We start from the raw sequence: 15,169 nt of genomic DNA, 5'->3' as shown, positions 1-15,169 counted from the left end.
TTCGGTTAGCTGGCGAAGTAATCAAAGTAGTCGCTAAGACCCACCGATAAATACCAATGTTGTTAACTTTAACTACTTTTTTATGTCAAAATTTTGGCTTTCAAAGTTAGCGATTTTTCTCGGTAACTCAAATAATGAGTTAGAGAATCCCCGACAGGTCGACCAAGAAAACTACTTTTGATACAAACTTAGTATTTTTCGCACAATTGTGATTTAACTCTCTTTGAATCTTAAATCACAATATGTCATTTGACAGCAAACTTAGTTGTCAGATGGGCTTACCTGCCGTCCTTATATAGGCATAAGTCACCGGATGGCTTTTCCGTAAAACAAGTCCATAGACTAATGAATATTAGCGAACGAAAACAAACGAAACGATTAATGTGCCCCTCACACGAATACACAAACTTTCCACAAACAATAAGATTGCCTAAATGTACTTCAGCTATGAGTTCATTATTCTATGATCAGTTGTGTGATTTGCATGATTGATTCACTCGACTCCGAAAACCGTTAAATATTAATAAAGGTGAGAATACATAAAACGTTTTTTTGCCTGGCTAAAGTCATCGGTTGGCACCTTCTTCCATTCATTAGTGTATGGTAGTGTGGTGTACTCGACACATTTTTTTCAGAATTGCACCTTTTCACTTTGGTTTGCAATAAAAAAAGAAAATTTAACAATAACGAGAGTAGTTGAAAGTTACAAAATAAGCCTACAGTTATCGATATCTTATCCGTTTTACACTTAATTTATGCTAAAACGTTCTTCAAATCTCTTCAATTCAAATCATGACTAGGTTATGTTGCAAATTGCAACTAAGTCGGAATGCTATCCCGACAGATCATTTCAAAAAAAAATACATGTTCGTCGCCTTTCGAAAATGTGGCTTCGCAACTAATAACTAATTGGATTGAAACAGATTTGACTGCAAAGTGGAATTATCGATTAGTCGACAATCGGCCTGCGTATCCCTAAATTGATATCCGACTTACCTTATGCCATAAGAAGAAGAAGAGACACGTCACACACAGCAAATGTCATTCTAGTAAAAAATATTTGCAAATTGGACACATCTCGTTGGAGCATTCGAAAAAAGCTGTAATTTATTAAATGAAGAAATAGAAAGTAGTTCAACATCCATTACAATGAGTGGTCGCAAAAACGAAACAAGGGCGGAACACCGACAGTTGGAGGAACTGAGCGAGGGAAGACAAAATGAGCTTGTCTCTCAGAAAACTACTAGTGTTCACCCCAGTGGCAGCGTGGATGACTTGGTCCAGTACGTTGGACTGTATGTCCGCAACCCCCTATTTTTGAGCGGACTTATATTGCCGTTTGTTCCACTGTATTTTGGGGCATTTTATTTATGGATTGCAGTATACGGCATCGAGGAGCACTATGAAGCCGGTTTGGTTTCAGTGGCCGCTATTGCATTTGTACATATTCTAACTTTGCTGTGTTGTTATTGGAGCGTACATGTGTTGGCATTCCTAAATTGTCGTAAAGTCAAAGTGCCAAAGGCGGGTGTACTGGCCAAAGTAGTACCTACAGCCAACAACGGTTCGTCAGAATTTGTGGCGATAAAGAGCGCCAAGTATGAAGACGACCGTGAGGTATTCTATTTTTACTTTCAAAAAACCAAGTATATTTGGGACGAAGATAAAGCCACTTTCAGAGGAATAGAATTTCCAGTCAATGAACTGCTGAGTCACTACGCCAAGTCACGTGGCCTAGAGACCGATTCGTCCATAACATTGGCTGAACAAACGTACGGCAGAAATGACATGGAAATGGTTGTGCCGGAATTCTTTGATCTTTTCATTGAAAGAGCAACTGCGCCATTCTTCGTGTTCCAAATATTTTCGGTTGGTCTGTGGTGTTTAGATGAATACTGGTACTACTCGCTATTTACATTGTTCATGTTAATTGTATTTGAATGCACCCTGGTCCAGCAACAATTGCGTAATATGTCCGAAATCCGTAGAATGGGAAACAAACCGTACACACTAAATGTGTATCGATACAATAAGTGGAAAATGCTACCATCGAATCATTTGCTTCCTGGTGATTTGGTTTCCATCACACGATCTCAAAATGAGAATTTAGTGCCTTGTGATTTAGTACTGCTACGCGGAAGTTGTATCGTGGACGAAAGCATGCTAACTGGTATGTATTTGCTTGTGAACATAATGTCATTTTATTTTATATTATTACTCCATAAAATGTATATAAAACAGTGATCCCGATAGTCTAACATTTGCCTTTAAAAGAACGCTCTACTGCCACAATAAATTTAAACTCTCTCTTAATGGACTAGTAAAGTCTAAAATTGCATTTTATATTTAAATATGTGTTGTTTTTCAGGCGAATCTGTGCCACAAATGAAGGAATCATTGGAGTCTCTTGACAATTTAAATACAGAGCTTGATGTTGAGGGCGATGGAAAGTTGTTTGTGCTATTTGGTGGTACCAAAGTTGTACAGCATACACCACCAACTAAAGATGCAATGAGAGCTCCCGATGGTGGTTGCATTGGCTATGTGATACGCAATGGGTTCAGCACATCTCAAGGAAAACTGCTCCGTACAATATTATTTGGCGTTAAACGTGTAACGGAAAACAACTTGGAAACATTTGCTTTTATTGTATTTCTAATGATATTCGCAATTGCTGCCGCAGTATATGTCTGGATTAAGGGCAGCGAAGATCCCGAAAGAAACCGTTACAAATTGTTTTTGGAATGCACCCTCATTTTAACCTCAATCATACCACCCGACCTACCAATTGAATTAACCTTGGCTGTGAATACTTCCTTGATGCAACTGTCGAAATTGTTTGTATTCTGCACAGAACCATTCCGTATTCCATTTGCCGGTAAAGTTCAAATTTGTTGTTTTGACAAAACCGGTACTCTAACATCGGACAACTTAATGGTCGAGGGTGTTGCGGGACTCACAGATGATGGTGCAATTGTATCGATGGAAAAAGCAGAGGAAAATACAATACAGGTCTTGGCCACATGTCATTCGCTGGTGATGTTGGATGATGGGTTGGTTGGAGACCCACTGGAGAAGGCAACGTTGACAGCGGTGGATTGGAATTTGACCAAACAAGAAAGTGTAATTCCAAAACGTGGAAAACTAAAGCCATTGCGTATATATCAACGCTTCTATTTTTCATCAGCTCTCAAGCGTATGTCTGTTCTAGCAGGTCACCTCGGTCAGTTTAGCAATGATGTACATTACATTGGTACCGTAAAGGGAGCACCTGAAGTTTTGATGAAAATGCTAAAGGAAGTGCCTAAAAATTATGAAAAGGTATGTTAATAGCGGAACTCGAAGACTAGAAGTTATTTTCACTCATTTTTTCCTTTTAGACTTTCTTGGAATATTCTCGACGTGGAGCCCGAGTTTTGGCTTTAGGCATTAAAGATTTTGGTACACTAAGCTCACAGCAAGTTCGTGAACTAAAGCGGGAAGATGTAGAGTGTGATTTGACATTTGCCGGATTTGTCATCATCTCTTGTCCCATGAAACCGGACTCTAAGAGTGTCATTAAGGAACTTATTGAAGCATCACATAAAGTAGTTATGATCACCGGTGACAATCCTTTAACCGCTTGCCATGTTGCCAAAGAGTTGCGTTTTACGCGGAAAAAGCTCCTGATATTATCACAATCTAAAAAACAAAAGGGTACTTGGCAATGGGAATCCATTGGCGGTGAAAGTGTCTTTGATTTATCAGGCGATTTGAAGGCGACGTTGGCTGAGCATGATTTATGCATAACCGGAGAAGGTTTGCAGTACTTGAAGGACTTTGAATACAAAAAGATGTTGAAAATACTGCCACGCATTACGGTATGCGCTCGCTTTGCTCCCAAGCAGAAGGAGTATGTAATTACCACTCTTAAACATCTGGGTTTTTGTACTCTCATGTGTGGTGATGGCACAAACGATGTTGGCGCTCTTAAACATGCCAATGTTGGTGTTTCATTACTCAGTAATGCTCCTGTTAAAAAAAGTTCTTCGCCAACTGCACCTGGAGCTCCAGCTCCGATTGCTACTTCAGAGAACTCTAATACAATAGCACCATTTAATCAAAGACCAGTTGGTCGTAATGCTGGAGTTGAAAGGGCAGGAACTCGACAGAACAATCAACAACCTCTTTCGCCAAGAGATCGTGCACTGCAACAGAGACGTGAACAGTTAGCTCAAACACAAGCAAGGCTCCAATCTGTTTTGCGTGAAATCGATGAAGATCAAGTGTCCGTCGTAAAACTAGGAGATGCTAGTATCGCTGCGCCTTTTACAAGCAAATCTTCATCTATTATGTGCGGTAAGTAAATGAGGGATATACCTACTAAAAATCTGTATTAACATATGAACACTTCTTCCTAAATTATAGTCAATCATATCATAAAACAAGGTCGGTGTACATTGGTCACAACTTTGCAAATGTTTAAAATCTTGGCCCTAAACGCCCTTATATCAGCCTACTGCCAATCTGTACTTTATATTGATGGTGTGAAATTCAGTGACACGCAGGCTACGTTGCAGGGACTTTTCATTGCTGCGTGTTTCTTATTTATAACAAGATCTAAGGTAAGTACATGTTATATAAAAATCATGCTCCTTATTGCAAGCATTGCATTTGGAAAATATATAACTGATTAAATCTTTAACAATAACAAAAGATACAAACAGTTGAATGTGTGGACGATTCTTCAATTTATATAACTCGGTGAGTTCTTAGTTGAAAATGTTTTGATAGTCTGCATTATTTTGTTCTGATGATTTTTGGGAAAGGCAAAAAGTGGGTGTGATTCTTATTAACTTGCTAATGTTTGACACTTATTGAGCTTGCTTTTGACAAAAGCTGAATAATGTATGTGACCATTCCCTTCAAAGAAATGAATATCATGAGTTCATTTAGAGAACAGAAAATATTGGTTGAATCTTCAATGATCACAAAACAAACAGAGAATTGTTTTCCTTCGATTTTTTATTATTATTATTTTTTTTTTTGGTGAAAAAGAACAGGTCGTATAAAGGAACATTTGACAAATAAGTAAAAACAATTTTGAAATACAACAGGAAAGGTTGGCTGTTACGTTGTACTCCGGAAAGCAACTGTGACCAATAGAGATGCAGCTGTTTAAACCTAATCAATGCTTCTCTTGTACGTTGTTTTCCCAATTAGTATCACCATACGAACGCTTCATAAGTGAGAATCGCACGGACTAGCGCCATATATATCTATTTAATTATATGCAGTGCGTAGATGGGTTCACACGTAGGCCGTTGCCAAGAACGTCGTCAGCGTATGCCACGGCTTTTGTTACAGTTTGAAATACGAATGGACTTAAGAGTGACATTGTTAAACGCCCCTTCCAAGTCGAGAGGGGCTGCCAATGTTAAGCAACCATTCAAGTTTTCCTCGATATAACTCGACGTCATGGTGCGCTGTTTCAACAGATTTGCCTTCCGTGGCGTGTTGAGCAGTGCTGATCGAGGCCGAAGAAAATAGGAAGTGAATAACTGGGGAATGTAAGTGACGGTGACTTTCCTCCACAGTACCGGAATGTGCGATAGATGCAGACAGATCTTAAAGATGAACAGCCACCCCTACTCTACTCCAATCGGCACAATTACCGTCAATGTATGTTGTAGCATGGCGGTAATAATACCATATGATCCAAATGATTTGAACTGTTTAAAAGTGTCAATAGCCCACTTGATTTTGGGAATACTTAAAATTCTGTAAATCATCAGTAGAACGGCAATTTCGTTGATCGAGCTGTCGATCTGTTGTTGCATCTGTGCGGTTTAGGATTAGTGGTGGCTAATAGATTGAGAGTCTCTAGACCGGAGTCAGTCCACCTGCCATCTCTCGTTATAGGTTCAAGTACCATCATCTAGCTGAATGCTGTCTATGGACTTGGGATCCTTAGACAGTATTTCACTCCCTCTATAGACTCACAAAAGTTGGTTCAAAAGAGTTCCAATCAGTACAAAGTTTTGTTTAGTTTTGCTTTGCTTGTAATGTGATATCTTGGCTGCTTTTCAAAGAATAGCAAGATCTGCTGTCCATAAAATCTGTTGGGATTTTCTTCCATGGTAGGTGATTGGAAAATATGTCTCATACTTGAATATTTGAGACATCATTTACTGCTCTCGACGTTACTGTTCTCCTTGGATTCCTATAAGATTTGTAAAAATTGCGCTTCATGTGTGTTATCGGTAAGTTGTGGGATACCGCAAGGCTTAGTTCTGGGTCCCTTGTTGTTTATAATGTATAACAATGATTTGTTTAGTCGTGTTAGATGTAGAAATTGTTTGTCCATTGCATTTGCTGGTTCTATGCAGCTATTTTTATACCCTCAGCCATATTGCTAGAGAGTGTGTATATCATTTGATACGTGTCTCATCGATATAACGGGTTTTGACCCTAGGTCTCCTTGAACCAAATGGTCATTTCGAGTCGATCTCGCGGTGTCCGTCTGTCTGTCTGGCTGGTGCGCACTATAACTCTCGAAGGGAGTTTCTGCTTAATATAAAAAATGCGTATTGCATGCGCTGATAAATTCCAATATTTCTGTACTCTGTATGTTCTTAAACAAAGGAACTTGTCTATTTAACACATAAAAAGTGACAGTGCCAATTTTTATTGTATTCTCGCACCAACGTTAATAACCAATAACTATGTATTTTTTACTCTTTTTAGCCTTTGAAAACCTTGTCTAAGACCGCACCATTGCCAAACATTTTCAACTTATATACAGTTTCCACCATTCTGTGCCAATTTGCAGTTCACTTTACAGCATTGTATTATCTAACACAAGAATCTACTGCCAGGGCACCGCCAAGGTAAGAAAAATGTCATTGTCAATGTCCCTATTATTATGATTGTATGTAATCTGATATTTCAGAGAGGGCAAAGTTAAACTTTACATTGATATGGATGCTGAGGAAAAACAGAAGTTCGAGCCAAATATTATAAATAGTACCGTGTACATAATTTGCTTGGCATTACAAGTATCAACATTTGCTGTTAATTATAAGGTAAATAGAAGTTATTATACGACTGTAGTTTTTGGACTTGACGACTTTATTGTTCATAGGGCCATCCTTTCATGGAAAGTTTACGGGAGAATCGTTTGTTGCTGTATTCAATTCTAATATCAACTGGTTTAGTTTTCATGTTGGCCTTGGGTTTGTCTCCTGAGCTCACCAACACATTTGAAATCGTTGATTTTCCCAGCGAGGTAAGTTTCATTCTACGCCGCAGTTGTTGTTGATCGTTTAATTTATGTCAATTTGTTTTTGCAGTTCCGCCAAATACTATTATATGTGCTGTTAGCAGACACAATTGTGGCGTATGTGCTCGACAGAGTTTGTTCATTCCTCTTCGGCGAGACTAGAAGAAAGTCAAGTATATTGAGTTCTTGAATATCAGTTCATCCCAAAGAATTTACATTTCCCCCATTAAATAGTCAAATAGTAATGATTGACAACGGTGATGATATAAAAATTATAAATATACTTCTATTGGGAATTTAGATTTTTAATGGATTTATGGGTTATGTTACATATGAATGTGTATTAGTTTTGTATTTTAATGCAGAAAAGAATCATTTGTTATACTTTTAAATTAAAATTGAGTCGAAAAATAATAGGTTAATAAAACACATTTAATATTGAAGAAAACATCACTGGCACAATACGCTGATATTTTCTCACATACACAGAAGAAGCATTTGTACGTTAAGCAAATTCATTAATGGGAATTATTTATTTATTCAATTTTTGTTTAATGAAGCAAAGAAATGGTGTACATAGCTTACATTCAATTACTGACATACATAATTCATCTTTATAAAGAACACAAATATATGCTATTTATTTGTCTTGTCTCGCTCATTGAATTGTTTCATTCATTGCTGCTGTAGAGGCAAGTGCTGGTGTAGTAGTTGTAGTTTGTCCTCCTGAATCGTCCAATTTAGATTCTTCCAACTGTTTGAACTGTATTAGTATGACAAGATAAGTTGTAACCGCAGAGAAAATCTACGAAAATAATAAAACTCTTTAGTTATAGGAGAATAATTGTGGTATGTATATTACCTTAAAGAGAGTCGAATTGTCAATAACAAAGAAGCCATATGCTGTAAATTGCATTTCTTGTTTTATGCTTTTTGTTAGAAATTTATCAACCTGAAATTCATTTGATGAGTACATAGATTTGATCACTTTTGTGAAATGTCAGGATACATACAATATTTTGGTATTCCTTTGATTTTTCGTATACCCGCGCCAGGATCTGCGACGTTAAATTTGCCTAAAAAGTAAAATGCGATTACTTTCTCAAAATTAAATAATTAAATTTTCCTAAGCCAGCTAGATGTATTTTTAAATGTTAATTAACATTTTAATCATTACCACGAGCACGAGCTAGTACTAATCTTTTTATTAAAATGCTCTAACTGCGCTGGGGTAGGACAAGACGTCCGAAGAATCTCTTATCAGGCGTATTATTTCAGTATTGTGTTCATTACTTTACGCCTCAATTACAGAATTAATATAATTTCCACTTCTAAGGTATTTTCTTATCATATGATTTGTTTGGATTCCTCATTCTTTCATAACTCTAATGTTGCCATGTTAACACTGAATAATGAGATTTTCGAAGTTCACCAAATCGATCGGAATCTTAAAAAGATAAAACAAAAGCGATCGATGTAAAATACGGAATTCAAACCTTTCCGGTTGGAGTTTGTGGCATGCCTGATCAGCGGACGAAAAAAAAAACGAAACGAATAACGTACTGATCACACGAAGTAACAAACTTTAAATTTTTTCGGTCGTTTTGTACTCCAAACAAAATCACAAACATTTCAATGCCAGAAATACACAAACAATACGATTGCTTTAATATTCTTCGGCTGTGAGTAGCCGAGCTGTATCTTTTGCGAACGAATCGCCAAAAAACGTTTGCTGTGCGAAATGATGACTGCTATACAGGGTGAGATAAAAAAAAAACTGCAACAAAATCAAACGCCATAATTTTTATTTTTTAATTTTTATTTAATGAAAGCAAAAATTGTCGATCATATTTGAATTCACGTTTGAATTCTATCACGAATAACTTTTTTCTGGAAAATTGTCACCAAAATGCTTTTGTACATGTGTAAACAATATTGTTACGAATATAACTTTAGATTTAAGTTAATTTAGATGAATTCCGTTAATTTAAGAATTTGAATTGTAACGTAAATTTCTACTACGCAGTTTATTTGAATAACTTCACAACAACAACTACTGTATAGATTTTTCTACATCCTTCCATTTCCTCTTTCATTTTCTATTTTGTTGCTGACGTACAATTCTTGTTAAACGTCATCATTGATGATCGCTTAATTCCTCTTTCTTTGTTACCCCCTCGCCTGTGTATGTGTTGTTGTTATTGTTCACTCAATGTAAGTTTGTATGTGTTGTTGTTATTGTTCACTCAATGTAAGTTTGTATGTGTTCGTTGCATTGGTAGATTGTTCGCAATCTAGGCGTTACCAGATCGTCTAGAAACTTCTGTAGCGACAGGCGAGGCTCATATAAATAGGGGAAATGGAAAGGCAGTTAGTCAGTTGTGAATCAGATCGCGAATTGAAACCGTCGAGTAAAGTAAAGTGCAAAGTAAAGTTGTGTGAATAAAATCATTGTAATAATCGTAATCCGAAAGAACCCGCGTTTTATTTGGTACGAGCTGTATTGGGAAATAAAACAACGTCTACACGGGATTAAGTAAAATCCAAGAACGTAACAATTGGTGTCGGAAGTGAGATTACGATAATACTACGATGAAGTTTAAGGATCTACGAGTGGAAGACTTGAAGAAGGAACTTAATAAATTGGAATTGTCCTCTACTGGCAACAAGGCTGAACTACAAAAACGTCTGTTGGATGAGTTCGAGCGCCGTGGTATGAACATCGATACATATGAGTTTGACAGTAAGGATGAAGTGGATTTATCGGAAATGGGCGAATCCAACGGTGGGGAAGTCTCGTCAGTAGCTGCCAGGGGTGACGATTTCAGAGAAATGCTAGCCAAAATGTTTGAGGAAAATTTCAGAAGGTTCGAAGAAAATTCAAGAATAACGAACGAGAAACTCGAGTACATTGCAGAAGTTATTGGAAGGAGAGTGGAAACCGTGGAGGTCCAAATTAAAGAGTTGGATAAGAAAGTGCAGTCGGTTGACGAGAAATTTCTGTCCCACGACCATAGGGTTACAAATCTGGAGAAGAAAATTTCGGAACTGGAAATCAAAGGTGGTCCGGTGCGAGTTCCTGATAACACACTAAAAATCAAACCTCCTGTATTCGACGGCTCTACGTCATTCAATGTTTTCAAGTTACAGTTCGAGACAGTGGCTTCCAGAAATTCGTGGAACGACAGCGACAAAGCGGTTGCACTACTTCTGGCATTGAAGGGCAGTGCTGCTGATGTTATACAGAGTATTCCTGTCGCTTCTAGAAACAACTATGAAGATGTTATTGCTGCACTGGAACGTAAGTACGGTGGCGAACATAAACGAAACATCTACCTTATGGAATTAAGGGGAAGAGTACAGAGGGCAAACGAGACGTTACAAGACTTTGCAGCTGAGGTGGAACGTTTGGTGCTAATGACGTATCCAGGAGAGGATCACCCATTGCTGGACCGTATGAAAATCGAAACCTTGTGAATGGCATACGTGACCCTGAGATTAAGTATGCAACATATGCGTCACCAAAAGCATCATTTTCCGAAACTGTGTCGTTTGCCCTTGCCCAAGAGACGGCAAGAATAGTTGTTAAGCCCCAGACCCACAAGATTCGCCAACTGGAGACCGAAGGTTGCGAACCCAAATCTCTCGTTAACTCGATCGAAGACGCCATGAGGCGGGTAATAGAAGAGACAAAGTTAGTTGGGATGACTAAGCCCAGGGTTAGATGCTACAACTGCGATAAAGCAGGTCATATTGCGCGCGAATGCAGAGCTAAGCGCAAACGATCCAGGTCATCGTCACCACCTCCAACGAAAGATGGTAGAAGAATGGCCCAACAGTCCACCAATGAGTCACAGTTAAACGAAATCGAGCCAGTCCAGCGGGGCATGAACTGGCTCCCATCGACGATGGCCCCACAATCTCCATAGCAATAGTACAACAGGAAAGTCACAACCTAACAACAACTGGGTACATCAATGGTGATAAGCGAGTTCTGACGTTAGATACTGGCGCATCAAAGTCCATCGTAAGATCAGATCTGGTAAAGGGAAAAATAACGCAACTTAATGGAGTCAGACTGCGCACAGCAACGGGGGAGCCCGCGGCAGTACACGGCAAGATTACCCTAAGACTAACTATTGCCAATAAATCGGAGAATTACGAGTTTATAGTTGCCGATATCGTAGACGAAGTGATAATAGGCGCAGATTTTATGATTGCCTTTGGTATCAATCTGGATATGAAAGAACGTGTGATGACCTGGTCTAACGTCGAAATTCCGTTAAACGTGGGCTACGATGAAAGTACACCCATTAGACGTCTGACCACGGACCATCCAGAGATAATACCGCCCTGTGCCGAAGCAATAATATGGGTACCAATGAATGGAGATTGTGGAGCCGAGAAGTTGTGGGTGGTGGAACCAGCAGAAAACAGAAGCAGTAACATCCTAATAGCGAATGCCCTGGTGAAAAGCAACAAGGACGGATTAATTCCTGTTAGAGTTTTGAACCTGTCAAACAAGCAAGAGCAAATTTGCCAATTTTCCGATGTTGGACAATGCACACCAGCTGAAGCTGTAGTTAATTTGGAAACTAGCACCGAAAAGCCAGCTGCCATGGAGAAGAAGCACCTCGACGGCTACATAAAAGAGTGGACACACCAATTATCACCTTCCGAGAGGAACAAGGCTAAGCAGCTATTATGGAAATATGCCTCTACCTTTGCGTTGACAAAAGAGCACCAAGGAAGAACATCAGTGGTGAAGCATGAAATCAATACAGCAGACGCGAGACCCATTAAACAGCCTCCAAGAAGTGTTCCCCTGGCAAAAAGAGACGAGGTTCAGAAGCTGATAAGTGAAATGGAAAAGAGTGGTGTAATAGAACCATCGTCAAGTCCATGGTGCTCCCCAGTGGTCTTGGTCAAGAAGAAAGACGGAAGCACCCGATTTTGTGTGGACTACAGAAAGTTGAATGATGTCACCAAGAAAGACAGCTATCCGCTCCCAAGAATCGACGACACATTGGACACATTAGCCGTGACGTCATGGTTCTCCACCCTCGACCTGCAGAGTGGGTACTGGCAAGTAGAGATCGCCGAGAAAGATAAGGAGAAAACAGCGTTTGGCGTAAATGGGGGTCTCTGGCAGTTCAATGTCATGCCATTCGGACTCTGCAACGCCCCGGCTACATTTGAAAGGCTGATGGAGCGTGTGTTAAAAGGGCTGCAGTGGAAGTCGTGCCTCATATACCTGGATGACATCATAGTCATGGGACGCAACTTCGACGAACACATCAAGAACTTAAAGGATGTTCTACAGCAGCTTTCGTCTTCAGGCCTCAAGCTGAACCCAAAGAAGTGCAGTCTCTTCCAACGAGAGGTGAAGTTCCTGGGGCACCACGTGACGCCGGAGGGCATATCGACGGATAAGGAGAAAATTCAAGCCGTCAGAGATTGGCCGCAGCCCCGAAATCTCCATGAGCTGCGAAGCTTTCTGGGTCTCTGCACATACTACCGTCGATTTGTCCAAAATTTTGCCAACATCGCCGCCTTTCTACACCGTTTGACGCAAAAAGGCCAGAGGTTTCAGTGGGGCAACGACCAGGAGGAGGCATTCAGAAAGCTCAAAGACATGCTATGCAGAGCCCCCATTTTGGCATACCCTATACCTGGCGGTAAGTTTGTTCTGGACACAGACGCAAGTGCGTGCGGCATCGTCCTTTCCCAGGAAATCGACGGACAGGAAAAAGTCATCGGGTACTACAGCCGGACATTGTCGAAACCTGAGAGGAATTACTGTGTGACGAGGAGAGAGCTGCTTGCTGTCCTTGAGTGCGTTAAACACTTCCACAAATACCTATATGGCCAGCATTTCCTGCTGAGGACCGACCACGCTGCTCTCCAATGGTTGCTGCAGTTTAAGAATCCGGAAGGTCAACTAGCCCGTTGGATCGAGAGGCTCCAGAGTTATGACTTCAGAATCGAGCACAGAAAAGGCGGAAAACACGGTAATGCTGATGCCCTGTCTCGTCGGCCATGCAAAGTAGAATGCAAGCACTGCTCAAGGGCTGAGAATAAAGAGAATATCGTTGATGTCCGACTATTGCAATTTGAGTCGGGTGAAGATTGGTCGACGGAACAACGAAGAGATCCCATTCTGGGCAAAGTAATTTCGGCCATAGAAACGGGCAAACGACCTAGTCGCAAAGAAATTACCTCCGAAAGCCCTCTTTTAAAATCCTATTGGGCCCAGTGGGACAGTCTACTTATAATAGATGGTTGCCTGTATCGCAAATGGGAAAGTGAGGACGGTAAATCTCACCGGAACTTGATCGTCGTCCCAGACTCCAAAATAAGAGATGTCTTGTCGGAGTTTCACGATGGGCCAAGTGGAGGACATCTTGGCATAGCAAAAACCGCTGAAAAGGTAAAGCAGAGATTCTACTGGGTCGGCTGTCAAAAATCCATTGCCGACTGGATCGCCAATTGTGAAAGGTGCATAAGAGCTAAAGGTCCAACACGGAAGAGTCGAGGCTACATGCAGCAGTATAATTCAGGAGCCCCTTTTGAAAGAATCGCAATGGATGTAGCTGGACCGTTCCCAACAAGCGACTCTGGGAACCGGTATGTCTTAGTGGTCATGGATTACTTCAGTAAATGGCCAGAGGTTTATGCTATCCCAAATCAAGAAGCCAGGACAATTGTGGATGTGTTCAGCAGAAATTGGATTTGTCGCTATGGTGTTCCATCTGAGGTTCATTCCGATCAAGGGAGGAATTTTGAATCAGCGATCTTCAAGGAAATGTGTGACTCCTACGGAATCAAGAAAACCAGAACGACGCCCCTACATACACAATCAGATGGCATGGTGGAAAGATTCAATCGCACCCTGGAAGAACATCTACGGAAAGTGGTGGACAGTGGCCAACGAGACTGGGATGAGCATATTCCCAAGTTTTTACTGGCTTATAGATCGGCCATTCATGATTCCACATCCCGGACCCCAGCCAAAGTTCTGTTCGGAAATGAATTAAAGCTACCTGGCGATTTGATATTCGGTGCTACCCCAAACGACGATGTGAACCAAGATGAAGACAGTCAAAACTCTTTTAGTAAAGTCCACGATGCAGTCCGACATCGAATAAAAATGGTTAGCAACCGCATGAAGGCAAGGTACGATCGAGTGGCAAATACCGATGGGTTTCAAGAAGGGCAACTGGTACTATTGTTCAACCCACAACGAAAGAAAGGACTATGCCCCAAATTACAAACGCACTGGGAAGGACCCTACAAGATTGTCACGAAAATAAATGACGTCGTTTATCGCATCCAGAGGAGCGACAGTCCCAGGTCGAAGATGAAAGTTGTACATTTGGAGCGGCTGACCCCCTACGGAACGGGAACTGTGCCTATTCGGGACGAACAGGCTTAAGCGGGGGGCAATGTTACGAATATAACTTTAGATTTAAGTTAATTTAGATGAATTCCGTTAATTTAAGAATTTGAATTGTAACGTAAATTTCTACTACGCAGTTTATTTGAATAACTTCACAACAACAACTACTGTATAGATTTTTTCTACATCCTTCCATTTCCTCTTTCATTTTCTATTTTGTTGCTGACGTACAATTCTTGTTAAACGTCATCATTGATGATCGCTTAATGTGTTGTTGTTATTGTTCACTCAATGTAAGTTTGTATGTGTTCGTTGCATTGGTAGATTGTTCGCAATCTAGGCGTTACCAGATCGTCTAGAAACTTCTGTAGCGACAGGCGAGGCTCATATAAATAGGGGAAATGGAAAGGCAGTTAGTCAGTTGTGAATCAGATCGCGAATTGAAACCGTCGAGTAAAGTAAAGTGCAAAGTAAAGTTGTGTGAATAAAATCATTGTAATAATCGTAAT

General features: G+C 40.2%; 2 protein-coding genes across 2 annotated transcripts in view; one reads left to right on the top strand and one right to left on the bottom strand.

The window, feature by feature from the left end:
- Window positions 1-1,004: 1,004 nt before the first annotated feature.
- Window positions 1,005-7,922, top strand: LOC101900334 (endoplasmic reticulum transmembrane helix translocase). The gene is made up of 8 exons (XM_005186785.4): window positions 1,005-2,170; window positions 2,369-3,321; window positions 3,381-4,338; window positions 4,408-4,604; window positions 6,727-6,869; window positions 6,932-7,064; window positions 7,124-7,267; window positions 7,332-7,922. Exons 1-8 carry the CDS (start codon window positions 1,150-1,152, stop codon window positions 7,449-7,451), a joined length of 3,669 nt encoding a protein of 1,222 aa, XP_005186842.2. The 5' UTR covers window positions 1,005-1,149; the 3' UTR covers window positions 7,452-7,922.
- The window catches only part of LOC101887466 (gustatory and pheromone receptor 32a), a 27,740-nt gene continuing 20,350 nt past the window's right edge, over window positions 7,780-15,169 (bottom strand). Inside the window, exons 2-4 of the mRNA XM_005186796.4 lie at window positions 8,275-8,337; window positions 8,124-8,213; window positions 7,780-8,066 (exon numbers count right to left, since the gene is read on the bottom strand). Of these exons, the coding sequence (XP_005186853.2) occupies window positions 7,920-8,066; window positions 8,124-8,213; window positions 8,275-8,337 (300 nt within the window). The 3' untranslated portion in view covers window positions 7,780-7,919. The remainder of the gene's footprint in view (window positions 8,067-8,123; window positions 8,214-8,274; window positions 8,338-15,169) is intronic.

The sequence above is a fragment of the Musca domestica genome, unplaced genomic scaffold, assembly GCF_030504385.1.
Source record: "Musca domestica strain aabys unplaced genomic scaffold, Musca_domestica.polishedcontigs.V.1.1 11, whole genome shotgun sequence".
Lineage (NCBI taxonomy): Eukaryota > Metazoa > Arthropoda > Insecta > Diptera > Muscidae > Musca > Musca domestica.
The sequence above is the reverse complement of the archived record's forward strand: the minus strand, read 5'-3'. Positions and strand labels throughout refer to the sequence as shown.